The following is a 27,887-nucleotide window of genomic DNA, read 5'->3' on the forward strand; positions in this document are numbered from 1 at the left end:
CAGGCGACGAAGAGAGGGGCCGAACGTTCCGAAGCCGAAAACGCGGCCGAGATGGAAAGGAAAAAACGTCGGCTAGAAGCCGAAATGGCAAGCCTCTTGCAGCGGAGAAAAGATTTCGCCGCCGAGATGAGTGCCTTCACGATTCCACACAAGACCAAGCACGCCGTGCTAGATCTGGTCGAAGAGGAAGAACATGTCGACGGACATGGGCCTAGCGACGAGATGGTCGACGACCAGGAAGGTGAAGAGAATCCCTACGAGGATTATAGCTATGAGGAGGAAGAGGGCAGTAGGTTGGACGCCGAGTCGGCCACCTCTGACCCACACGAGGAGAATTACCTAGATGTCGACACCGAGAGCCCGGAAGAGGCGGTCGACTCATACCCCTCGAGGCCCTCGCCGCCGGACGACATCGGGGCATACAACTCGGTGATACAATCTGCAGCAGCTGCATTCAAGCTAAAGCTTGACGAGGAAAGGCAGAAAGCAGACTTCCTGCTAGAGACTTTGCTCCCAACACAAACAAGAAGCCAGTTCCTTCCAATGCTCGAGAGCATCTTGGCTCAGGGAAAGGAAGCATTCAAAGAGCCCGCAACATGCAAGGCGGTAACTCCCAGAACAGAGAAAAAGTACAAACACTCCTCAAAGGACCCGGCCTACATTCGGGGCGAGGTCTCCGCAGACTCCATTATCACGGCTACAGCTAGGAAGAGGGCGAGCATATCCACTACCTCTGGCCCACCACCGGATAAGGAGAGCAAGAGGATGGATCTGGTGGGGAGAAGGATCGAACGGAATGCCGCGACCCACTGGCGCATGGCTAATTCCAACGCCCTGATAAACCGGCACACGTACCAGATCATGGAGGGGCTGGGGCAGTTGGTGAAGGACCTACACCAGGATACCAGGCAGAAGGCCGAAAAATTGATCGAAGAAGGGAAAAACGTGGCAAATTCTTGCCTTAAGACGGCCCTGGACGGAGCAGACACCGCCAGCAGGCTCATGATGATGGGTGTCACGGAAAGGAGACACGCCTGGCTCAGGATCTCAGGGTTCAAACCCGAGGTGCAACACAGTATCCTGAACACACCGTTCAACGGCGAAACACTTTTCGGAGCAACAGTTGACGAGAAACTCTGCCAACTCAAAAAAGATAACGAGACGGCAAGATCCATGGGGGCATTGCAGTTCAGAGGCAACAAAAGAGGCACCCCGTCACGGAGGCCCGGCAGGAGAGGTGGAAACCAGCCAGGTACATCGCACCAGGCTTTCCAGCAAACGCACCAGGCAGACTCGCAGGCTCAGCAAGGTCAGCAGAAGCAGTCCTGGCAGTACCAACCAAGAGGTCAGCCCTTTCGAGGGAGAAATGGACGTGGCCAGAATAGAAGAGGGGGGCAGCAGCCCACCTCGAAGTGACTTCAAAGACCTCCGGGTGCCCGACCACAGAAAAGATCCCAGGGGGCACCACGTACGAAGGGGTCAGGACAATCTAAACACCTACGACCACATGACACCAGTGGGAGGAAGATTAAAGTTTTACCTCCAAGAATGGAGAGAAATAACATCAGACAAATGGATCCTAAACATTATCCAATTCGGATACTGCTTGGAGTTGGAGAGAAAGCCAACAAGCTGAAAACCAAGGGGAAAGCCACCAGCAAGAGAACAGCTGGCGAGGCTTCAGGAAGAAGCACAAGAACTTCTACAAAAACAGGCCATAGAAAGAGTTCCCTTCAAGGAAAGAAACAAGGGAATATACTCAACGTACTTCCAGTACCAAAGGTAGACGACAAAATGAGACCCATCCTAGACCTGAGGTTCCTCAACAATTTCATAAGAACACAAAAATTCAAGATGACCTCCCTGCAGGAGGTGATACCGCAATTGCAGGTCAGAGACTTCATGGTCACGATAGACCTCAAGGACGCCTACTTGCACATACCGATGAACGAGAAGCACAAGCATATGCTCAGGTTCACAATCGGAGGAGGCCACTACCAGTTCACAACGCTAGCCTTCGGACTAAAATCAGCACCGAGGGTGTTCACGAAGTGCTTCGCGGCAGTCGCAGCGCACTTACGAAGACAGGGGATACACGTATACCCTTACCTGGACGACTGGCTGGTGAAAGCAAACTCGTACCAGAAGTGCAAGCAACATGCACATACAGCGACGAGCACGCTCATAAACCTGGGGTTCTCCGTCCATTGGAAGAAATCATCAATGGAGCCGGAGCAAGTGAAGATCTTCCTGGGGGCAGAGATCAACACCTTACAGGGCAAAGTGTTCCCCAGCGAGAAGAGAGCAAGGGCACTGGTCAAGGAAACTCGCCTCTACCGGAAGGGACAAGCTCGGACAGTGAGGACTGCGAGCAAGATCATGGGGATGATGGCATCATGCATCCACCTAGTGCCGAATGTGCGGCTCCACATGAGACCCATGCAAGAATGGCTCCAGGAACAATGGTTACAGGCTTCTGGCAGTTGGGAGGATCTTGTGGTGGTGACGCACGCAGTGCAGAAGGAGATGGCATGGTGGACCATGGAGAACTTAAAGAGGGGAAAGCCTCCAACACCCCCAACTCCGACAGTGACCATCACCACAGACGCATCCCTGAAGGGATGGGGCGCTCGCATGGAGGAACTCGAAGTGAGGGGTCTTTGGACGCCAGTAGATGCGACAAAGCACATCAATTACCTCGAATTGAAGACAATCTTCCTTGCACTGAAAGCCTTCCAGACAAGACTGTACAGGCAAAGGGTGTTGCTGCAGACCGACAACACCACGGCGATGTTCTACATCAACAAACAGGGTGGAACACAGTCAACAACGCTTTCAACGCTGGCACAGGAGATATGGAGACTGGCCATCCCTCTCCAGATAGACCTGCTAGCCATACACCTACCAGGGAAGGAGAACATTCAGGCAGACTGGCTGAGCAGACAGACATCGGCATCCCACGAGTGGGAGCTCAATGCTCAGGAGACAAGGTGGCTGTTCAACAGGTGGGGAACGCCATCAGTGGACCTGTTTGCAACACGCCAGAATGCAAAATGCCGAAACTTCGCATCCAGACAACACGAAGAAGGGTCCCTTGGGAATGCCCTATGGATAGATTGGTCCGGGACATTTGCTTACGCTTTTCCCCCGATACCACTGATACACAGAGTACTGAGCAAGTGCAGAGCGAGCAGCATGACCCTGATACTGGTCGCGCCACAGTGGGCGAGGCAGACCTGGTACTCGCAGATCATGGAGATGACACAGTGTGCACCCCACAGATTCGGCAGAAGAAAAGACCTGCTCTCCATACAGAACAGAGAGGTGCTGCACCCAGAGCCAGAGAGCATGAGCCTAGTAGCATGGCTCCGGAGGACATAGAGTTCGCACATTTGAGACTGCCAGAGAACACCCTCAGGGTCCTTCGGGAGGCACGAAGGCCCAGCACACGGAAGTGCTATGTCGCAAAGTGGAAAAGATTCACGATGTGGTGCAGGCGGGAAAGACTTCACAATAAAATGAAGAAGGACTCCACAGTGCTAAAATACCTGACGCACTTACTGGAGAAAAACCTCAGCTCGTCCTCCTTGAGAGTTCACTTGGCAGCTATAGTGGCCTACACAAGGGGTGAGATGGGCAGAAGCTTCTTCACATCACAAGTTGTCAAGAGGTTCCTGGAAGGAGCGAAGAGGATCGCACCACCCAAGCGTGTGCCGCCACCGGCATGGAACTTGAACGTAGTCCTGACGGAACTCATGAAGGAGCCCTTTGAGCCACTTCACAAGGCCTCCTTACAGATGCTAACTATGAAAACTGCTTTCCTGGTTGCAATAACGTCCTTACGCAGAGTTAGCGAGCTGCAAGCGCTAACGCTACAGGAACCCTACTTACAAATACACAATGATAGGGTTGTGATGAGGACCGACCCACACTTCATGCCGAAGGTGGTGTCCAAATTCCACATGAACCAGTCCATACAGATACCGAGTTTTTTTCCAAAAACCAACCACTAGCGCAGAGCGAGCTCTGCACACCCTAGACGCCAGAAGGGCGGTCATGCATTACATTGAAAGGACAAAAGGACACAGGAAAACGAAACAGTTCTTTGTGTCGATCGCCAACAGTTACATGGGCAAGACAGTAACTAAGACCACTATTGCACGCTGGATCGCGCAAACAATCCAACTCTGCCACAAAAGGGCAGGACAAGAACTGGCAGAGGGGGCACGTGCCCACTCCACTAGGAAGAAGGGGGCTACAATAGCCTTCCTGGCCAATACACCCATACAAGACATGTGCCTGGCGGCAACATGGGCTTCGGTGCACACATTCACGAAGCACTACTGCGTGGATGTTCAGATGAACAAAGAAGCACAAGTCGGACAAAGGGTGCTCCAGCATATATTCAGAAACCAGAGCTCATCTTCCACCCAGCCGCCACTGAAATGAGAAACCGCTACAAAATCTATGCACAGCATAGATCCAGAAAGATTCATGCTGCAAAACGAATAGTTTCTTACCTGTCGGTGTAGTTTTGCAGCTTGAAGATCTTTCTGGATTCACTAGCGAACCCACCCACCTCCGCCAGAAAGATGAGGCTGGAGAGAGAAGAGGTGGTCAAAAAAAAAAAAAGAGAAGGGAGAGAAGTAAGAGAATATAAGGACAAAGCGGTAAAAAATTCTCACCTAAATAGAACATTGCCATTGCTTCGGAAACGAAAGAAACACGGAAAAAAGAATCCGAAGAGGGCGCCCAAGAGTGGGAGCTTCCGCAGGAAGCATGCCGACGTCACCGGAAATGCACCCGAGGAGGTGTGACGCCGACGCCCACAAGGGCTACGGAAAAAAAAAAAAGAAAACAAAGTAAAGACTACGAATCCGGACCCAACCACAAGACCGCAGAATATGCACAGCATAGTGAATCCAGAAAGATCTTCAAGCTGCAAAACTACACCGACAGGTAAACTATTCGTTATCCATTGGATTCTCCATATTCACGTCAGAAACCTAACTGGTCCATGTTGTGCCATCTGTGGCTGCAAGCACATCTGCAGCAAGACCTGCAGACAACCCCATGTTTGGTGTTGTCTTATCCTTGGTCTTGTATCATTGCGATGGCTCCTATTTCAGAGTAATAAAGAGGTTGTCATTATAGGGAAAGTCTAAATGGACAAGCCAACATGATTTTTCGTTATTGTTCCAAATATGCCCTCTGCACACTTCCAAATTGATTTTTTCAGGTTCTTAAATCTACTCCTACGCTTTGAGGAAGGACCTTAATGATGACCCACTTTAGCTGGGGTTGTTGCTGACATTTGTGCTATATATTTAAGGCTCGTTTGCTCATGTACGTTTGTGACATTGTCTTATTAATGTAGAAACTGTTGGAATGTTGCAAGAAGCACCCGGAGGTGATTGTAGTCACAGTGGGCGCTATACAAGAATTAAACCAGCATTCAGGGGACTAGGTTGACTAGATTTTCACTGTATTTTGTCATTGGAGTTAGCAGATATATCAAAACTATTTCTCTCCATCTGTGTTAACCCTTTTCATGCCTTTGGAATAATGACACTGGCTTCAGAGGAGTGAGTCTAAGCTTCTAAGTTGCTTTGATAAAGTTGTGTTGGAACTTATGAGAATGAGATGCAAACCTGAACAGCACGCTACATAATTGTAATCCCAGGAGTCTTGGAGTAAGGAGCTGGTGGATCAAGTGTGTTTAGATCTGTAACAAAACATACATTTTCTCTTCTCAACGCTCTAATAATTGCGCATAAGAATTGCTGTAGAATCCATATATGTTTGTGTTTGTTTTCACAGGCACCCTGACGCAGTTCACACTCGTTTTGTATGGCACTGTGGTGGAGTCGCAGAACCCTTCAAGCCAAATGTCTAGCAGTGGCTGTAAAACATCAGTTTCCGGTCAGGCCTGCATTGGTATGTATGACTGTCCCTATTTGCCAAAAATACAGACATCCACTTATGAATTACAATCAATAAGCAAAGGAATGCATAAATCCAGTTGCACTGAAGTGGCGGACTTAATCTATCTATATATATCTGTTAGACCTGGCTTCTTTGGCGTGGTTTCCCCCTATCTTTTTGGCCTCTACCGCCTGTATTTTTGATGCTGTGCTGGATTTCGTTTTTGCTGGTTTAGATGCTTTGGGCACTTTGCCACTGCTGTTCAGTGTCAAAGTGCAAGTGCTCCCTGTGTAAATTGTTATGATTGGTTATCCATGATTGACATATTCGTGTCACCAAGAAGTCCCTAGTAAAGTGCACTGAGTGTGCCAGGGCTTGTGATGAGAAATGCTACTAGTGGGCCTGCAGCACTGATTGTGCCACACACATGAGTAGCCCTAAAATGATGTCTCAGGCCTGCCACCACAGTGCCTGTGTGCAGTCTATGAACTGCCATGTCCTCCTGGTCGGTGTCCCCACTGGCCAGGCCTAACCCTTCCCTTTCTGTACCCATTGGTCACCCCTATGGAAGCCCCAAGGTACCACCTTGGGCAGGGTGCAGTGTATGTGAAAGGTAGAGCATGTACTTGTGCAGGTGACATGCTCTGGTAGTGAATTACAGCCATTTTCGTTTCACTATTGTAAGGCTATCTTGCCCCCTAGGCTATCATGGGGAATTCTGGCTACAGTGGCTACCAGCATATCTTCCCATAGGAGCAAGATAGGACATAAAAGTCTGGTATCCCTGAACTCAGAATTTAATAACACATCTTTTAGGAAAGGTTGTTTTTAAATCCTGTGTTTGAGAACAGCACTTGACCTTTGTGTGCCTTGGCCTGTTTGTGAATTGACTGTCTCGTTTGTGAGTGACAGGGGCTGGGTGGCTCCCAGAGTCTGAGAGGGCCATTCCTGGGCTGGATAGCTTCATCTGCATCTAGAGTGGTGGGAGGGGGTAGACCCTGGGCCTGAATAGGGCTGTGCCTGCCTTCCACAATGCTGACTCCACCTCCTGCTGGGCAGCTGACGACCCTACCCCTCTCTCTGAAAGGAAAGGCCAGGAAAACAAAGTGCTCAAGGAACACCCAGAACTGGTTCAGACCGGGCTCAGAGCCCTCCTGCACAAAGGGATCAAAGAATTTTAGTGGTATAAGTACAGGACCCCTGACTACAGAAAATTAGATCATTCTGGAAACAAGAAGGAACCTCTGCCAAGGAGAAAGCTGGAAGACTGAAGGACTGCCCTGTTTTGTGATGCTGGACTGACCTGCAGTTGCTTTGCTGCCTAGGAGAGGGCAAGGACTTTGTTGTTTTGTCCCCTTACTTGAAGGAATCTCCAAGGGCCTGTTGTGAGCTGGCTCCCTGTTTTGAAGTCCCAGGAACAAGAGGACTTCACCCCCAGCTTCCCTGAGCTCTGCTGTGAGAGCTCTGCCCTTCCTAGAGTGCTTGGGCCAGTTGTGGTGCCTCTGGGAGTTGTCCTTGTGTTGGGAAGCTGGAAACCAAGATTTGAGAAACTTTGGTACAGAAAAGTTATCGCATTGCTCGCTTGCGGAGCGCATTCCCGACAGTGCGAGGAATTTTCGCCGCTACGATGGCAGAGATCGTCGCTGCGAACATCGTCGCAGAGCCATCGCATCGAGGAGCTGCGAGAGGAAGATCGCCGCAGGATCACGCATAGTCGCCCCGGAGACCGTCGCAGCTCCTACAGAACATCGCATCGTGCCTTTGCGAGACCAAACATCCTACGGAACCTACGCACCGGAATCCATACAAGTCATCGCCTTCCTCCCCCCTACAGACCGGATTCGTCGCAACACGCCCGCTGCTGCAGCGGGCTGTTGCCAACGTCTCCCCATGGTCTCAGGAGAAATGCATCGCTTGTTTTCCACTGCACCAACTTCTGCTTTGGAACTTTGTCTCATTTAACCCCTTCGGTGCTCATGACGAGCTCAGCTCGTCATGGCATATACCTCTCAGGTGCTCATGACGAGCTGAGCTCGTCATGACCACACCCGTTTTTATTACGGCCCGGCACAGGAGAGGAATATCATCGGCATCGATGTGGTTAAAGGTACTGTTGGCTAAACGTGACGCAACTGTGAACTTTTCACGCAACTGGGGATTCGTTTTATCGCAACTTTAAGAACTCTTTCGCAACCCTATTCTTGAACTCTGTATGTTGGATTTTTGTTGTTTTGGTCTTGTGTAGTTTAGATTAAATACCTTTATTTTTCTAAACTGTTGTGGAGTCTGTTTGGGGTGTTTTCACTGTTACTGTGAGTGTTGGTACAAATACTTTACACATTGCATTTGATAAGCCTGACTGCTTGTTCCAAGCTACCAAGGGGGTGAGCAGAGCTTATCTAAAGAGTGTTTCCTCCTTACCCTGACTAGAAGCAAAGGTCCCTATTTGGACAGTGGTACCTACCTCTGCCAACTAGAGACCCCCAGTTCTAAAAATATCTATATCAGATATTTGTAATAGTAACGCAAATACCCTTCTAAGCCCTTGTCTGGAAGAAATTGAACAGGAGGCTAAAACTGGGCCTTTCCCACCACAAAGTAAGTGAAAAAATTGTCACTTAAATCTGTAGTAAGTAAATATTTTACTTTGTTGTATGTACTAGTGCAGCCAGCTTCACCTACAAGCAGATATTAAAGTTTTTAAGTAATAATCTTAACCTTAACCACGGAGAAAAGTGCACAATTTGTCATTTCCTTTGTAAATAAAAAAAATTAAAATAACACTTCATTGAAGTGGACCCCCGAAAAGGAATAGAACGGTTGCTAATGTTTCCGCTAGAATGAACCAGTGAGGCTAGAGACAACCGGCAATGCTAATGACCAGGTAGGACTGTGGAAGAAGGTAAAATAGGGAGTACTAACTGCTGAACAAAGACGAAGAGGCGAGAAATTTGGCTAAACGTGGAGCTCTCAAGTAGCCCTTATTTGGATGGCCAACCTTCTGCTACCCTGTTTATTTATTTAGTCTAAGTGGGAATTTGTCTCTGCTGCAACCCTCGAGTTCTGCTAGCTCAGTTAGGGCCCCTGTTACCCTTCACGGCATCTCTGGGAGAAATATAAGTAAAAGCTATCAAATCTATTAAATATTCTGTATCCTTTAGGCATTACAGCGAGGCTTGTTAGAATGCATACTTGTGAGCCAGCCTACACCTTGTGAATATTGAGATTCTTTGTCCTACATTATCACATTACTCGTGCGATCTGAGCCAGTGTTAAGAAGCCGAGGACACTGGATTTACTTAGTTCATCTCCATCATCAATGCCCTCTTTGAAGAACACATTGATTAACTTCTGCGTCATCTTTGAAGTTCAGAGCCTCTGAAATGAGAGCATCAGTATTCCTGGAAGCCCTTCCCTTGTGTAAATTGAAGAAGCCTCTTTACATTCAAGGTTAGGTGACTTTTTGCAAAAATGCATTTCATGATGTGTTGAAGGTCACGGAGCCATCTAGATAATGAAAACGTTTTTTAATTGCCCACTGTTTCCCAATAAAATTGAAGCTTAGGTTCTCTTTAAAACCGGGGCAGGTCGGATTGTGGCATTTCCTAGAGATTTTGGCATTTGTTTTGTAGGGAATTTCTTCGAACATTAAATATTCTATTGGATTTAAAACTGATTGTGTACGAGAATTAAGATCATTTTCTGATTTGTGATTTTTTTATGTTTGGTAATTTAAGCGATAATAGTTTATTTTTTAAATATAAATATTGACGGTATAACCCATTTTGCTTCTGTGCCGCAGTTTGACCTCGGAGGAATTACCTGTGACAATTTTGCCCCAGGCTAAACCAGTTAGTCCACTGTGGTATTGCCCTACGGCATGGGTACTCATAAACCTTCTCTCGAGGCCAAATTTATAGTGTAGTTTGTGTCCGAGGGCTGCACCGGTGGGGCAGTGAAGTAGGGGGCGGGGCTAGAGTAACAAAAAAACTGTGACCATGAGGTTGAACACGGGTCCCTGCACAGACGCCTTCGTCCACTGAGCCACCAGACAGGCATACTCACATCGCTCTCTCTCTCTCGCTCTCTCTCTCGCTCTCTCTCGCTCTCTCTCTCTCTCTCGCGTTCTCTCTCGCGCTCTCACTCTCTCTCGCGCTCTCTCTCGCGCTCTCTCTCAACCACTCGCTCGCTCCCTCTCTCCCTCCCTCCCTCCATCTCTCTCTCTCAACCTCTCGCTCCCTCCCTCTCTCCCTCCCTCCATCGCTCTCTCTCAACCTCTCGCTCCCTCTCTCTCTCCCTCCCTCCATCTCTCTCTCCCTCCCTCCATCTCTCTCCCTCCCTCCATCTCTCTCTCTCAACCTCTCACTCCCTCGCTCTCCCTTCCTCCATCTCTCCCTATTTCTCCCTCTGTCTCACTCGGACTGTCTCTCCCTCCATCTCTCTCTCTCTCAACCTCTCGCTCCCTCCCTCTCTCCCTCCCTCCATCTCTCTCTCTCTCTCCATCTCTCTCTCTCTCTCTCAACCTCTTGCTCCCTCTCTCTCTCTCCCTCCCTCCATCTTTCTCTCAACCTCTCGCTCCATCTCTCTCTCTCTCTCTCTCTCTCTCTCTCCATCTCTCCCTCCCTTTCTCTCCCTCCCTCGCTCTCTCTCTCCCTCCCTTTCTCTCCCTCCCTCCCTCTCTCTCTCCCTCCCTTTCTCTCCCTCCCTCTCCCTCTCCGTCCCTCCATCTCTCTGTCCCTCCATCTCTCTCTCCCTCCCTCCATCTCTCTCAACCTCTCGCTCCCTCTCTCTTCCTCCCTCCATCTCTCCCTATTTCTCCCTCTGACTGTCTCTCCCTCCTCGCTCTGTCTCCCTCCTCGCTTCTCAATTTCCCGGCTTGCTTCTTGATTCTTTGTGTTTATTGCATATCTGTTACATTTTTGGTGTGTGGAGCTTTGCTGCAGCCACCTCTTTCAGTATAAATGTTTTCGGCTCAGTTTTAGCATCTCCCAGCACCCATTTCACATGTTCCTGTGGGCTTATTTGCCTCACGAGAAGGCAGGTTTGATCAAGCGGTGCACTATTTTCAGTCTCTTTTCAGGGTCTGTCTGCTGTTGGGGTCTTCAGGTTGGATTGGTTTGTGAATGCATTTTCCGGTCTCTTGCTTAATCCCCAACTTCTGGAGAAGTTAGTGATTGTTAATGTGGGTAGAACCTTCAGTCGGGTGCTTATTTCTAAAACCTGTAAGCTTGTGCTACATCGCCCAGCATATGTCTTTTTAGAAAATCTATTTTATTGGTTTTGGGTTAACCTGGACTTAACGTGAATACCCTTTTGTATCCGCTATTAAAGGTTGGATACAGTGGTGAGCAGCACAACTTGGTACAAATACAGCATCTGAATGTTTGCCTGTCCAGTAAGTGAGCTGGTACATAGGACTGTCTTAAATACATATCCTAGATTAGCTTTGGGTAATATCGGTAGTCGCTTAGCAACAAAGTACAGCTTGGTAGTGATTTTAGTGAGTGTCCGTTATGTGGTGGTCTGCAAACTGGGGAGGCGGGTAGTAAAGAACTGGGACCAAGTAAAACGTAACAGGGTTTTGTCACCTTCATCTCACCCTGCCTGTGTGTGCCTGGGCTGAGACAGCTTCCTGGCACACACACACAAGGCCGCACCCGAGCACTTCACAGGTCTTTTAAAGACCATTTGTATGTTAATGAGGCTTTAGTTTTTCACCTCTTAGGCCCCTGCAGCTGCACTCTATCACGGAATGCCCGGGCCCCCACAGAGCAGCAGAGTCTCTCAGAGACGCGGCGCGCCGTGTTTGCTATCCCCCTTTAATTTTTGTTTGTTTTAAAACACAGGTAACTTGTCTGCAAGGTCCGCGGGCCGCCATGGAAGGTTTGCCGGGCCGCTGTACTATGAGTACCCTTGCCCTAGGGTGACATTCCTGCACGACTATGAGCTTTTTAGGTTGAAATATGAGAGCCTGTGTAAACGTTGCCACGCAATCCTATTTTGGCACAATTTCTCTTTTCCACTTCCCCTCCTTCCCATGAAAATTCTTTCAGAAAATTGCTAAAAAAACATTGTGCGGGTAAAATTCCTAGACTACAGCCATTTCACATGACTTGAAATGCAATGCAAACACACTTTGACCCTAACATCAGATGGACCCTTAAAGCCATGATGAGGCCTTTGCTGTTACATTTGCATTCAGCGCATGAGCTATACGACCTGAATAGGACACTTTACCCCGCACGCTTTTACAACGCGTGCCATTACACCTCCTTTTTTACACACCAGGTTTTGGAGCGGAGTAACATTTTTCAGGACGTCACTTGAATTTATGAAGACTGTCCTTGATAGATGCTACTACATTGTATCTCTCCGTGATTTTGTTGTTGGCGGACACTGTTTGACTCTTAAAAAGTTGATGGCTGATCGTGGCAGAGGCCTACACTTAAATTACCTTCACAGATAACGTTGCTCGCGCCCTGATGAAGTCTTTGGTTAATTCCCAAAGACGGAACACGTGTTGGCTCAATCTGTGGCTATCTGTTGTTGTGATGAAGAACTGAAGTACAAACTATACAAGATTTGGAATAAAGCATCAAGAATAATATATGAGAAGACTACTACGTGGACGGATTTTTGGTTTAACTTTGACTGTGGCTCGGGAAAATAATTTGGTAAACACTTAATTTTTTACTCCGCAAAATCTTTTACGACGCAGGGCTTTCCAATTCATTACAACGCATTCCCCATTAGCACGCAATTTACTATCCTAACTCCTCCAGGGCGTTACTTTGGGGAATGCATTGTAATGGTTTGCGGTGTAAAGCCCTGCTTTGCAAAAGATTTTGTGGAGTAAAAAATGTGGTTTAATGGCATGCGTTTTAACATATGCGTTGTAAAGGATGTTTACCATCCTTCACAGTTTCCCGCAGACTGTAATTGAGGGCCTTCAACCTAGAGTCCAGAAACAAGCGGGTAATCTGGCTAGACGTATATTTACTGGGAAATTGAATTTTTAAAATTAAGAGTTTCCATCCAAAAGCTTAAATTGTAGAAAGTGTTACCTTGAACGGACTTTCTAAAAGCGTCCAACATCCCACCTCTACTTCACACTATCGCACTGCATGTTGCAGATTCTTAAATTGAGTTTGCCACCATAACAGAGTTGATTTAGAGAACGGCAAACAAATTAACACACAGCTGCTTCGCCGACCCCTTTCAGCCAGTGACAACACATGCCCACACCAGGTGGCAGTTTGAAAGACCTGGGTGAGACCACCACGTGCACTACCTTAACCTTTCTTCATAGGTGCCGAAAAAACAGCTGAACAAGAAAATCTTGTAGAATACTGCAACTCCACGGTCGTCAAGCACCGAACTGTGTGCACACTCCAACCTCTCACGACTATCTTATTTAAAGGGTTCGTTTGCTTTTTCTCATGACGCGAATGAAGTCCTTGCATGCCACATTTCCTTATTCGTTCTTGCTCTTGTCTCAGTATTTGTGCACGATGGCAGGAATTTAGTCATGACATTATCCACACATCATAACATTACCCACACAAAATAGAGCTGTACACAGAGGAGGCAGTGCATTCAGCCAATCAGTAGGAAGCATGTACAAAACGTGTGGCCCTTTAGTCCACTGCAGATTTTTAAATGCAGACTTGAAATAATGTATCTAAATGCTCAGCAACAGTTTGCATAGTAAGGTCGAATGGTAAACATCCTTTACAACGCATATGTTAAAACGCATGCCATTAAACCACATTTTTTACTCCACAAAATCTTTTGCAAAGCAGGGCTTTACACCGCAAACCATTACAATGCATTCCCCAAAGTAACGCCCTGGAGGAGTTAGGATAGTAAATTGCGTGCTAATGGGGAATGCATTGTAATGGTTTGCGGTGTAAAGCCCTGCTTTGCAAAAGATTTTGTGGAGTAAAAAATGTGGTTTAATGGCATGCGTTTTAACATATGCGTTGTAAAGGATGTTTACCATTCGACCTTACTATGCAAACTGTTGCTGAGCATTTAGATACATTATTTCAAGTCTGCATTTAAAAATCTGCAGTGGACTAAAGGGCCACACGTTTTGTACATGCTTCCTACTGATTGGCTGAATGCACTGCCTCCTCTGTGTACAGCTCTATTTTGTGTGGGTAATGTTATGATGTGTGGATAATGTCATGACTAAATTCCTGCCATCGTGCACAAATACTGAGACAAGAGCAAGAACGAATAAGGAAATGTGGCATGCAAGGACTTCATTCGCGTCATGAGAAAAAGCAAACGAACCCTTTAAATAAGATAGTCGTGAGAGGTTGGAGTGTGCACACAGTTCGGTGCTTGACGACCGTGGAGTTGCAGTATTCTACAAGATTTTCTTGTTCAGCTGTTTTTTCGGCACCTATGAAGAAAGGTTAAGGTAGTGCACGTGGTGGTCTCACCCAGGTCTTTCAAACTGCCACCTGGTGTGGGCATGTGTTGTCACTGGCTGAAAGGGGTCGGCGAAGCAGCTGTGTGTTAATTTGTTTGCCGTTCTCTAAATCAACTCTGTTATGGTGGCAAACTCAATTTAAGAATCTGCAACATGCAGTGCGATAGTGTGAAGTAGAGGTGGGATGTTGGACGCTTTTAGAAAGTCCGTTCAAGGTAACACTTTCTACAATTTAAGCTTTTGGATGGAAACTCTTAATTTTAAAAATTCAATTTCCCAGTAAATATACGTCTAGCCAGATTACCCGCTTGTTTCTGGACTCTAGGTTGAAGGCCCTCAATTACAGTCTGCGGGAAACTGTGAAGGATTTAGAGGGGAGCACTTCGTTGATTTGTATTGAGGATTTCATATTTTGAATAGCATGCACTTAATCTACTTGAATTGGAGTAATTTGCTTTTCAAATGGAGGCCATTTGCATTATACTGCGGTTTGAGCCTGAATAGATCAGCGCAGTTCTGAGAGAGGTATTTAGTGCCTACTTTTAAAACATCAGCGTGTGCATTTTTAAAAATAAGTGTATATTATAGAACTGTCTAGGGGAAACAGGGAAAAAAGCTTGGATGACTAGAAATGGCCAAAATCCTTTTTACTCAATGTTCGCAATTCCCACTTCTCACCTTCCTCCTGAATCTCTTGGACCAAGTATTTCCATTGGCTACACAACGCTTCTGGTTCGGAATTTTTTGCCAACCAGCCACATCACTTCTAAAATGACGTCTTAATTGGTAGGTGGCACAGAGCTCCCCGCTTGACATTTTCCCTCCTGCACTGTACCACAAAAGAACCTTGTGCAATGGTGCAGGTGGGGAAAGAAGGAAAAATGCCCCCCGACCCCCACCCTTCCCGGAAAAACACAAAAACTAAACTGAGCTGCATGGGTCCAACCCACCTCCCCATAAAAGAAATTACAAGATTTGGGTTGCGAGCCAATTGAATTCAATCACAGCTTCAATTGCAGTTCATGATCCATCCCCTTGTTTCTTGCAGAAGAAGCAGTCTTTCTCCGAATACATCAAAACAGTTCCAGGGAAGGTTGGCCTAGTGGTAAAAAGCACACTTGGGGTGAGGAGGAAGAAAGTACAAGAAACTGGATTGATAACTGTGATATGTCTCCGACTCAGTGCGAGTGGGGAAGTTTCCAGCAGTGAGATGTTATTGAACATTCTCAAATAACCTACTCTACCAGGATGCCGAATCCCCAAGTACAAGTGCGTACAAAGCTGGTGATGCTCCGAAAGACTAGGTCCTTTTTGGTGCCTCTTCTGCTTCCAAATACCACTCCAGTAGTTTGGCTAGGCTGGCCATTAAAGTAATCTATTGAATAAAGACTTGTTCAATTAAGTTTGCTTGCTAAAAATTGTGCATGCAAAACAAGAGTATTCCTAAATTGATTAGGGTTTTAGTATGTGGTGTTTAACAGCTGCCAATTGTACGTGGGATATCAACATAGAAAATCCTTTGCAAATCTTTTGTTTTGGAACGATTTGTTCATTTTGATTCATAGAACCAAAGTGCCTGATTCTCTCAGGTCTGATTGTGCTTACAACTCTGGAAAATCTTATATTTTAAACTTGCTTTAGTACAGACTTCCATACCATTTATTTTGTCATAGTTTGAAGTTTTCCCTTCTGACTTGAACTATTGCTGGAGTATAATCTCTATCCACCCAGTTGTTGAGCCTTGCACTGGACAGCATCCAGTGACCAAAAATCACCAAGCAGCATTTCATTTAAAATATATTTGACAAATTCATGTAAATCAATTCTTGAAGTCGTAAAACTAATAGTGTAACAAAGTTGATTGTGGGGTTGGCGGTAGTTGAGGATATGGATTAGAGAGCCACTAACAGCCATGGAAGGCCAAATGCGAACAACATTAAGGCAAACGGAGCAACAGAAGAGCCTCTTGTGTGCTGTAAATTTTCCCAAACTACCAAAAGATAATGAAGAGCATGAAATTTAACACTAGTTTGACCATCTGTTGTAAATAAAGCGAGATGCTCTTATTTTCCATGAGCGTGAGAGCGGATTCAATGTCTGCTATCGAGGAGGAAGCTCGCGCGAGAGTCCTGCCTTGATGGTGTGTTATCACCACTGGGACCCTCCGGTCTGCAGTAATGAGGTGCTCAGAGCCAATTAGCAGGTATTTTGTGGGAAAGGGGCGTATTTTGGCTAATTGCGCTTGATCATGATGGGGATTATTTAAGCGAGACAGACTGGTCACTCCCTCTGCTACTCCAGCAGCAATTGAGAGAAGCCCGTCCAGGTGGAGCGGCATGGAGGGCACTTGGTCAGTGTCCAGAGTTCTTTCTGCGAGCCGGCTCTTGATCTTGCGTTCGGGTGCACTAGTGCTGTTGCTGTTAAACTCTCTGCTCTTTCCTTTTTAATTGTGAGGGTTTTAATAGAGACCATATTAAAAGGAAGAGAGAGGTGAGGTGTGGTTGGGCACAGGTGCAATTCACTACACCTGCAGTGCCAAATGGCCTGGAGTCCGCGTTGTACTGGCGAGGAAGGTGTTCAACATGACCAATAACCCCAGCGTAAAACTGACGCCCCTAGTTTGATCGCAGGCACTTTATGACAGTTGTCTTAGATTGATAAACGTACAGTTAACGATGTTTAAAAAAAATAAATGAATTATTTTTTTTCTGATTGAGAAACCTCACAGCCCTGCTGCTTCTGTACCTGTGCCACGCGGATGGATTTGTGTCCCTTGAACTCTTCTTGTGCTGTCGGGCCAATGTCGCAGCTCACCCAGGCAGCTAGTCGAGCCCCCAAACCCAGTTTACTAGGATAGTTTTCCACCCAGATAACATCCAGCAGCTGATGTAGAACAGTGCCCTTGTGAGAAAAGAGGAAAGGGAAGCGCTACATTTCATCCCACCATTACAAGGATAAGCAAAGCATCATTCCTCTTTCTCATCCATTAAGCATCTGTCAAGCGGTGCTCATTCGCTCAAACTGCTGAAATGTACACGATAAGTTATCGGTTGGAGCCAGGGTTTCTTGGTTTTGAATAGACAATGAAACCTTCATGGAATAAAATGACTGTCCCAAAGTGAATAGCCAGATGGGCTTGCAAATGCATGAATCTTTTACCCTGCTTAACACAGCTGATGTCTGCCTTCTAGTGCACACTGGGGCCAATGGGAGGGAGTGTTAGAAGCCACTGAAATAGGAAATGGTACCAAAGTTGCAAGGTTCATTTGTGTTCCTGTGTTATCTGCTTTGCATTTGTGATGAGTTGCCGGTTTGTTGTGGTGCTAAGCACTGCTGCACTTCTAGCCCTCTGCTACCAAAGCATTACTTGTTTACTGGATGCTCTTGACTGCTAGCATTAGCAGACGATCCCATTGCAGTACTCTAGTATCTATTAATCACTACATCAGCCATGTCCTGCCAATAGTGACGTTTGCTGCCACTGACGTTAGCGGGTAAGAAAACTACAGAAAGTAACTATTTCCGCTGCCAACTTGAGTGATACGTGATCCCTTGTCCGCGACTCTCTTATCTGTTGAGAGCTCATTTAAAAAAAGTTTTAAAGTTATTCTGGTGTTTTTTGGGCGGGGAAAATTACATTATGGTTGACATCAGGAACGTATTGCTGCCTGATTTACCTGGCTGAGCAAAACCATATTGTGATGGGGTTTCTTGTCTCCTATGGTACGTGGACAGTACCTGGTGTGCAGTGGTCCTTGTGGATCCAGCTGCAGACTTGGGTCGCTCCAGGTGCTGTTCTAGGCCGAATCCCCAGTCCTGGAATTAAGGGAAGAACCGTACTTGAATAAAGTGTTTATCAATGCTTACACTGCTAAAAATGTGCAAGTTTTCACGTTAAACCTTTTTCTTTGAGTTAGAGATTTTCTGTGGGAAGTTGTATGTTTGGTTTCTAAAAGCACTTGCCTCACCCAGTGGGTCTTCGTGACCAGTTTCCCATTCACGCCTTTAAAATTTTAGGAACTCTGTTGTCCGATGGCAGGGTTTCACCACCACACCTCTTGTGCCACTGCCACCGACCCTGTACATTTAAATGACCACTTATACCCGGTCCTAATGCTCTTGCAGTGCCTCATATTGGCAGATGCACATTTGGGGAAAGTATTTCAATTGCTTGTTTCTTGTCTCCTTAGGGTGATGCCAGTGTGCTCTTGGTACCAAAGTCTTAAATTCTCGGTGTGGAATCTAAGACTTGCAACCCAATTTCTATCTACATGGTGACATTGCAAGTTGTCTTTTTGTTTTTGTTGCCTTATGTCCATCATTGATCAATGAGGTCTGGTGCATCAGTGATCGACACAAGGCAATGAGCTGCTCTTCACTATGCTGTTTATGTTGACCCGTTTCTATCCACGTTGCTTACGTTGCACTTATTGGTCCAAGGAGGATTTTAACATGACATCTTTTTTCCCCACTCTCTGCAGTGTGTGAAGAGGGCTACTTTTTGTACCAGAAGACCTGTGTGAAGAGTTGTCCGGCAGGGTTCACTTGGAGCACCCAGCACATGAACTACGCTTTGGAGAACAGCGTGGAGCCGATAATCGCCAATGTGTGCGTAGCTTGCCATTTATCCTGTGCTGCCTGCAAGGGTCCCACAGCCAACGACTGCACTGCTTGTCCTGGTCACTCACACTACAATGATGTGGACTTCAGCTGCTCGCGACAGACGCAGATCAGTCGGGAATCCCCTCCTTTGAAAGACTGGGTGCCACAGACTGCCATGGAGCCCTCCCACCTGCCCTTTCTCTTGGCAGGCATGATCTGCACCATGATTGTCTTGGTTTTCATCACTGTGTTCCTCGTCCTTCAAGTCCGCTCTGGATTCAGCCTCCGGGGAATCAAGGTGTACTCGTTAGACAATGGGATCACCTCTTACAAGGGGATTCCTTCGGATGTTTGGCAGGAGGATGGGCTTTCTGAGTCGGACATAGAGGAATACGATGCTCGGAGTGAAAGAACTGCCTTCATAAAAGAACAAAGTGTCCTTTGATTGCTGCTCAGACAACACCCTCATTTCTTCCTACAATCCTCCTGGCTCTCTTTCACCCTCTTAGCTTTTCCCCTGTTCTGCTCACGCCGAACCCACCAGAATGATGTGCAAGCGCTTGCAACTTCTGATTTCATTTGAGGGGATCTTACTGTTCTCATTTCAACCTTGTGTGAAGAGCTAGGGTCCTTTGTGTACTTCAAGCCATTGAGGTGGTAATGCTCTTTTCCCCACTAAAAATAGGTCACCAGGTGGCCAGTAGGAGGGACAAAATAAGGCATGTAACACCTTGCCCCACACCCAGCATGGGCAAGTTTGTTTCCAAGCTCACAATGAACTGCATTTTCGAAATGTATGGTGTGAATGCTTATCTGAATACCTTGAGTTTTCACCACTGTGTCCCTACACACACTTCGCACGTGTGTGTTGCAGTATGAATGGGAAGGTTGCAATTTCAGTTTTGGAATTATCGTCACTTAGTGTTTTTTGAAGGCACGGTCTGTAAGTCCCTTCCAGACCAAGCTATGAGGGCACTTTCAAGAGTAGGAGTGGAGCATTTTCGTATTTGTAATGTCCATTTATCCAGCCAAGTGTGATATATACACACACCACACACACAACCACACACACACACCCCACCTCCCTTTAGCCTTATGCTATGATTCACCCAGATTTGAAGGAACACAGTGGCTCAGGATCATCGCGTGCTCACCTCATTTGAATTTACTAAGTTTATGCTGTTATGGCAATATTTGAAACCATGCAGTTGTCCTTTTTGTTGTTAGTTTTCCATTTCCTGCAGCCTGATGCAGTGGCCTAAATGTGAACACCTAGCTCCAATATTGAAAAGGTTGATCCATTCTAAAGCATTCGTGAAATAATGCAGTCTGAAGGAGGGCCCATGTACATATTTAAGAAAACGCTCTTAAAATAGTGTGATCTTTGCATAAAGGAGCAAAGGACTGCATGCATTAGCGGACTGGATTTCTTGTACGTGCCACCTGAGCACTGTTCACATGCACATTTACATTGCATGACCTAGCGATAAGACAATCGGATATGTGTACTTACTTTTAGAATGGTGCCAGTATGTCTAAGGTATGCACTCTTCAAACAATGAAGGCTAAAATTGGGGTTTATATTCAAATGCATATCAAGGCTTGCAAATACTGGTGCAGACAGGGAAAAGAGAAAAACGTCTTTGTGTGTGGTTGTATTTTGCACGTGCCAACATTGGCACGCATGTATATGGGTAAGAAGAGTGTGCTCAAAGATGCTTGGTTCTCGCATGCATCCCCTTGCACCGAGAAAAGTAAGGGCTTTCTTTATTTGGTTGTAGTACAGACTTAGTTTACTGGGGCATGGAGGCCAGCCAGTCTTTCCCATAGTGCGGACTGCTGCCTCTTCCCTCGCCATGTTTGGCCACACTTGAACTTAAAAGCTAGATTGTGAAAAAGGAAGAATACTGGTGGACTAGTTTCCCACCCACACATTTACCCTCCTAATCACACGACTAAAACAACACTTTTGTAGTATTTTCTCCTGCTGTTTGAAAGCAAGGAGTCGGGCAGATTTAACCCCCTCCCATCCCCACACACAGTTGTTTCTTTCTTTTAGAACATTGAAACTATCTAGGATTCCTTGCACATTCCGCGCTGTGTGTTGTGAGAACTAGCACGTCGGACCCTTTGAACACACACTAATGAAGGAACTGTCTGGCCATATGCTCAGAATGGGCCTGCCATTTTATGTGCACAGCCTGACTTTGTGCAATGCACCTAAAAGGAATAAGAAGCACATTGAGGACTGCATTTTATTACTCATCTCTTTACCACTGTTCCATTGCTGATGTGGTTGTTTTCTGATTTAGCAAATGATGTTTTATATATTAAATTTGTATAGCCCTTCTGATTACAGATGTCACAGCCTGCTGATAGCAGTTCAGTGTTTTTAGTTGCTCAGCAGACGCTGTAGACAAAGCACGGTATGCAGGGTGCTCTTACACTCACAATTTGGCCTCTGTGTAAATTAATGCTTCATTTCAATAGATGCATTAACATGATTTAAATGGCGTTTGTGACACTGGAAATCTATACACTTTTCTCAGAAAAGAGTTTACAAAGTTGAAGACGTTTTACCTGTGTGTTATGAACCTCGCTTCCTTTTAAGAGCCGTTCCTAAATGGAATGTGGAAAGTGTTTTGGCCAGTGTTCCAACATATTCTTTTATACCTTATGAATTTTTTTGTAAAATAAATCTCTAAATATATTTTTTCGCGTAAATTCAGATTTGGGTAGATGCTACAATTTTCATCACAGTAGTAACTTTTTTTTCTCTTATTCCGCCATAATTTAGGAAATCTTCTTCAGGTTCTTGTGCAAACGTAAGTGACACGATGATGGAAATCTATAGTATCCTTGGCCAGGAACACTGCCATTTCTCTTTAGGCATGCAGAATGCTCACTTTTGCATCCCAGTCCTTTTCTGGTTTAAGAGCAGCTTTCAGTATTTGTATACCAGTACTTTGTGATTCCACTTTGCTCCATGATTTTTTTTAAGGTCTTTGCTCGTTGCCATGAACTTCCATTGAGTACAAATGAATTTCTCATTCCTGGACACGTATGGTTTTTATTCTCAGTCTCTTACATTGGCCCCTTCTCCTCTTCTGCGAAGAATCATTAAACCTGTTAACAAATTCCAAAGTACTCCAAGTGGCCAGATAGCTCTCAAAAAACCTCAAACATTCATAGAATCAAGTATATTATGCTCTTATTGATCATTTCTGATCTAAATAATTGTGAAATAGAACGAGAAAGTTCAAAAGAGTGCCATAATTTGTTATCCAGTGGCTCACTTTACATGCGATACAATGGTTGCAATGCTTTAAAAAAGCCATGTGTTGACCATAATAAGCAGGATTCAAACTTCATGCCTTTATTTCTTTTGATCTGAGCGAAGTCCAGCGTGGACCAGAGTTACGTGATTGAATGTGTCTTGCCCTCTTTGGACCCCAAGTTGAGAGTAACAAGTGATCTGGTACAGTTGAGCCAAAACGCGTAGTTATCAATGTACATGCTAGGGAATGGATACTTACTTGCATCATTCATCTTTTGAAGGCAGTCCAGCAACAAGGCAAAGATTGCGTCTGCGATGATGAATGCATGGTAGAGCAAGATGTAAAAATGTTGCAGCCCCTCTGTTTCAGTTTTCTATACCCAATTGTATTAATCTTTTTCTGTAGCGACCTCAACTGCAGAGTACACTTGAAAGTGCTTGAAACATCCCCTCCCACGAGGCAACCCTTGCAAAAATGGAGCCTAAGGGCCTCATTTGGGGCACGTATAATGTTCTGCCAGGTCAAGCAGAGGGAGGTCCTTTGCTGATCTGGTGGAAACCAGCACTCCATCCTTTGAGACCTCCACCAGGCAGCCTGAGATTTCAATGTTAACACCTTTGAAGACACTGAAGGTTTGCTAAATGTGTGTCACTTTTAATGCACACACTCTGCTGAGTTTTTTGTTTTAAAAAACCATACTCCTATTATTATTATTATTATTATTATAGGAGAAAAAAATGGGGGAAAAATGTCCCTGATACACTGGGGCTTTTCTCCCAGAGCGAGGAGGTGATTACTTTAGTTTATTATTGACCGCCAAGCTTTTCCTCCCGGTCCTGAGCTTGGAAAATGTACCCCAAAACAATTGCCTTCCATAGGGTTAGTATTACTTCGTATATTGACCGAAGCCCCAGTGGTGGACAAGCTATTGATCTAAGATTTCTGTCTTCTTACCCAGCGGATATTCCGTCATCATAAATACTGTGTTTCTCCTAACTCCGAATGGAGCAGTGGAACCATAGTTTTGGGACATGGTACATCCAGTGCATTTTGGTGGGCGTCCTGCATTTTCCAAGCTTTAGATCAACTCTGAAGTCTTCATTTTGCGCTCTTGACACCTGCGTTCTGAACCATTTCCACTTATGTTATCTCGAGGGTTTAAAATACTTTTTTCCACCTCCGTTTTCTGGTGGTAAGCATATTTAATACTTTGCTTGCTGATAAGATTCAGTCTTTGGAAATACTGAATGGTTTCCACTTTCTGTTTTTGTAGACCAGTTACATTTTAAACCATAAAATCAAATGATTAATCTTCTTGCTGCAAATACGTTGTTCAAATTGAGGATGCACTTTACTAGGTCCAGAATGAATAATTGCATCTACACATTCCATTTAATGTGTCAATAAATCTTATTATTCAATTATCCCCTCTTGATGTCTTTACAGTGTACACCAGCTAATGCAGCACATACTGTTTCTGGCTAGGCTACCCCATGTTTTGGTATGTATGAGTTACGGGGCATTAATTAGGATCACCACTGCTAGGAATCCGAAAAAATCATTCCATCTATTTCTTCAGTGACCACGTCTTCTTATAATAAGTATATTAGTCATTTTGGTCCTGCAGTACTTGAAATACTGCACATCTCTAATTTCTCAGCTGAAATGTTTTATGTTAATCAGACATATGTTCCCTGCAAGTTGAAACTTTATGCAGTTTAACTGCTTGGTCAATGTGGTTGTATATTCCTGGGGAAAACAGCACAATGCAAACATGCAATTCGACATGTACTCAGTCACACGTTTTATGATTGTTCTAAAATAATCAAACGTTTTGCCCCATATTGATCTGACTACAAACTTTGTATTACCCAGTTAGCTGATCCTCTTGGTGCTAACCGATTTAGGCCCATCTTTTAAAAATTAACAAAATAACTGTTGGTTCAATTGGTATTTCTAATGGTACAAAGATCATTCACATGGGTTAGTCATATTAATATGTACATAATCTGGAGGTACATGTCTTTATAACCTTAACCCCTTTGGCTTTCTTCAATTAAATCTAGCAGTACTAAAGGCACAATGTAGCATTGAACTTCCTCATTACTTCAGTTCTAATTAATTCAGTGATTGAAATGATGGCCTTGTCTCAATGTAGCTAGCCTGGCTGTACAAGTATTTAATTAATTTGTGAGTAACCATGTACTTATGAAAAGAATCACATTTTAAATCGACCTGGTAGTCGGTGGCCAGAAAATACTCATCATACAAACTTCTACATGAGGATCACATGTTGAGATGCTGTTAACCTCTTGCTGTGGAGCTCAGTGCCCACACATCCTCTGCGGCACACTGAATAGGGCTACTGCATATTCAATAATATATTCTTACAGCAAAAATGGTAGAAAATGATCAAAAGTAAAGTAGTATTGAGATCAAGAGCAAAGTAGTAATACACAGGAATTTATTAGAATTTCGCATGGTGAAGGTTGGTTAAAAGTAAGAGGTGCATTTCCCAAGTTAATTCATTAACTGTGGTATGTTTAGGACATATCACTCCTTTGTGTTCAGTTTGCTTTTCTTGTTTTGGGTCCCAACCCCCCTGCCCCCAAGCCACTGTATGAGATTATAGTTCCTTTTAATTTGTGGATTCATTCTCTCATTCGTGTGATAGATTTTTAGGGCCCATCACTGAAGTACATTCTAAGACCGTCCCTGTTGTGAAGTCTGACCCAACGACACCTTGTTGGATTCTAAGGCTCATCAGAGTAGTGAATTATAGTGCTTATTTTTGGAGAATATTCTGCTTCTCATTATAGTGAATTAAAGGACAAATCTATTTGCTGGAATTTGGGGCTTCACTGTAGCAGAATCTACGTCAACACTGATCAGTGACCCATCCATGTAGGATATTTTATGGCCTCATGCATGATGGATTCTAGGAAGTCTACGACCAGACCATGCAAAATATTTCAGGGCCTATTTCAGTTGTCTGTTCTAGAACACATTTTAGGGTGCATCATTGTAGATAGTTCTAGAGGGCTGTTGCTAAAGGGCATTTGTTGCTTAGGTTTCTCTGTGGCGGACTCAAAGGCTTTCCTGGTTTGTGAACTCTAGAGCCCTCTAGTGTAGTGAGTTCAAGAACTTATTGCCGAGCCGTGTTCTAGGCCCACATCTGGGTGGTGGATTTGAAGGCAACATCCTGTAGTGGGGTCAAAATTCCGCTCCTATGCTGGCGTCTATGGACCATCCCTCTGATGGATTCTAGGTGTGTTTTAGAGCCCATCCTGGGTTCTAGAAATTTTTACTGTAATTGGCTCTAGGCCCTGTAACTGAACTGGATTTTGGGCTGCATCATTGTTGTGCATTATAAGAAATATTCAAATTTGTGATCTGTCGTTAGAATCACAGTGGCTGTTTTGGTTTCTGTAAAATCTGCCTCCTTTCCCACAACCCCCCATTTTGTGATTATAGTAATACCATGTAATATTTCAGGAGAGCCCAAAAAATCTACAGAGCTACAGGTGTTACTTTGATATTTCCTGGGAACATGGTCTCCAGCATCTTATTTTCTCTCTTACTATCCACTGTTGTCCGGTTTGTCCTTTCCACGCTAGTGTATCTGTTGTTGGCTAATGGGACTGGGAGTACACGATAGAACAGATATGTTACTTCGTGCCACCTCCCTTCCCTATTTCTGCACACATAATCATGACTTCACATTAACAGATTTGGTGCTTGAAAAGTTCCTGCTGAATTCCAAGCATGTTGCACAGATCTAGCCTTGCATGACAACATTTATGAAATGTCTAAAAATCCTAAAATCAGAGAAAATGGCTGAAAATCAGATGTGGCCCTGTTCACGTACGACTGATGTTAGCCACTTGGTGAAATAAGAGTACGTTTGAAGTTTGGGGGCACACATAGGCTATCCGACCTTCTTCGATTCATTGACTTGTTCCTTTGAAGAGCCTGGCAAAAAAATATAGGTATATTCTAGACTTTAATCAAAATAATGTATGGCCATAAATTGGCAGTTATATTTTACTGTTGCTTGTGAGTATGGTAAGAAATTAGGTGGGCTTTGAAAAGGTCAACGATCCATATATATTTCTCTCTTAATACGAGTGTTTTGGAAAAGGGGCTAGTTAATGCTCCTTCTACACCATTCTCACCTAATGCTTCCACCTGTGGTATCTGGACATTTTAGTTTGGTGTAGAACGGTGCTAATTTAGCATAAGAATGATAATTTAATCTTCAAATTCTCTGTATGAAATTGAGCTAAATTAGCTAAGGTAGAGTAATGAGTGTCTGGATTACTGCTTCTGTGCCTTCTCCCCTCTGATTTGAGAGGATCCTTTTGGGTGGAACATTGCTGCTCCAGTCCATTCCCTAACCCCCAAACCCCTCCCAGGTTACTAGCGAGTTCTCTTGAACCTTCTAATAAGGACAGTGTCTCCTTTAGCAATAGATGAACAGCCTGTTACTACTGTGCGCGCACCGGTAGAATAGGCAAAGGGGGTACAGACTGAAACACTGAAGCGAGCAGCCCAAGAGACGTCCCTTAGCAAACCCGATTTGCGTTATTAAAACTTAACTTTGAACCAGGTTTCATTTCTTGGGAACAGAGAAAGGCAATACATGTATATATCACAATAAGACTTCAATTTGTGAGAATTGTCAAAGAGCTTTATCTTGCTTTAAAATCTTTTTCTAATACGAAAAAGCGTATTTCTTTGACTAAAGACTTTGAAATTCTTCTGCATGGGCAGCTTCTCTACCGATAAGCCGACTGATGCCAGGAGTGTTCATTTGAGGGTAGGTAAGCAGGGTATCGCCACGGTGCCCCTCTGAGATGGGGTGCCAGTAGCTCTGCTGTGATCGAATGGAAGCCAAATCGCGTGTGATTGAACATTAATGTATCTAGGGGTTGGGTGGGGGGAATTCTGATGAAACTTATTTTTGTATCATATCTGTTTTTTGGTGCACAGTAATTTTTTGTAATTTAAAACGAGGATTAAAAAAATTGCTTATGACAATTTTTTTTATTTAATGGATGTGGATATACTGTTGAATAGCAGGATTTAAAGTTATTAAATATTAAAAAACTATGCAAACTTATGAGTGTTGTTTTGTGTTTTATTTCATGAAGCTAGGTCTCCTGCCACTCTCCAACCAATGCAGAACTTCCAACATGCTCCATTTCACGTATTGCACTGACCACCTGCTTGATTTTCTTCTCTTGATAACTGCAGATATGAAGAACATTTAGGCCTTATTACCAATTCGCTTTTAAAATGGTCTTTGCACTCAGTCTCTTTGCATTCAAGAGGTTAACATATTTTATTAGTTGCAGGTCAACAAAAGTACAAAATACTGTACAGTCTACAGTCACATAAACATAACTCTCCGAGTCAAGTACTAGTTCCCGTCCATCGCATTAGTTCAAAAGTTATCAATTATTAATTAATTTCTCAATACAATAATGGCAGTGCGATCCAAATGTAAACCGTACTATGCTTCTCAGTATAGGTACCTTAAGCAGCTTACCGAATACTACTCCTAAATCCAACTACGACCCACCCGCCTCCCTCCCCACCGGTGTGTAACACCTTAACCTCATAGATGCTATTAAACATTC

At 44.8% G+C, this 27,887-nt stretch overlaps 1 protein-coding gene across 1 annotated transcript in view; it reads left to right on the forward strand.

The window, feature by feature from the left end:
* The window catches only part of FURIN (furin, paired basic amino acid cleaving enzyme), a 375,254-nt gene extending 347,887 nt beyond the window's left edge, over positions 1-27,367 (forward strand). The window contains exons 15-16 of the mRNA XM_086950518.1: positions 5,821-5,937; positions 18,847-27,367. Coding sequence (XP_086806644.1) covers positions 5,821-5,937; positions 18,847-19,412 — 683 coding nt within the window. The 3' untranslated portion in view covers positions 19,413-27,367. The remainder of the gene's footprint in view (positions 1-5,820; positions 5,938-18,846) is intronic.
* Positions 27,368-27,887: the final 520 nt, after the last annotated feature.

This window comes from Lissotriton vulgaris, unplaced genomic scaffold (genome assembly GCF_964263255.1).
Source record: "Lissotriton vulgaris unplaced genomic scaffold, aLisVul1.2 SCAFFOLD_802, whole genome shotgun sequence".
Lineage (NCBI taxonomy): Eukaryota > Metazoa > Chordata > Amphibia > Caudata > Salamandridae > Lissotriton > Lissotriton vulgaris.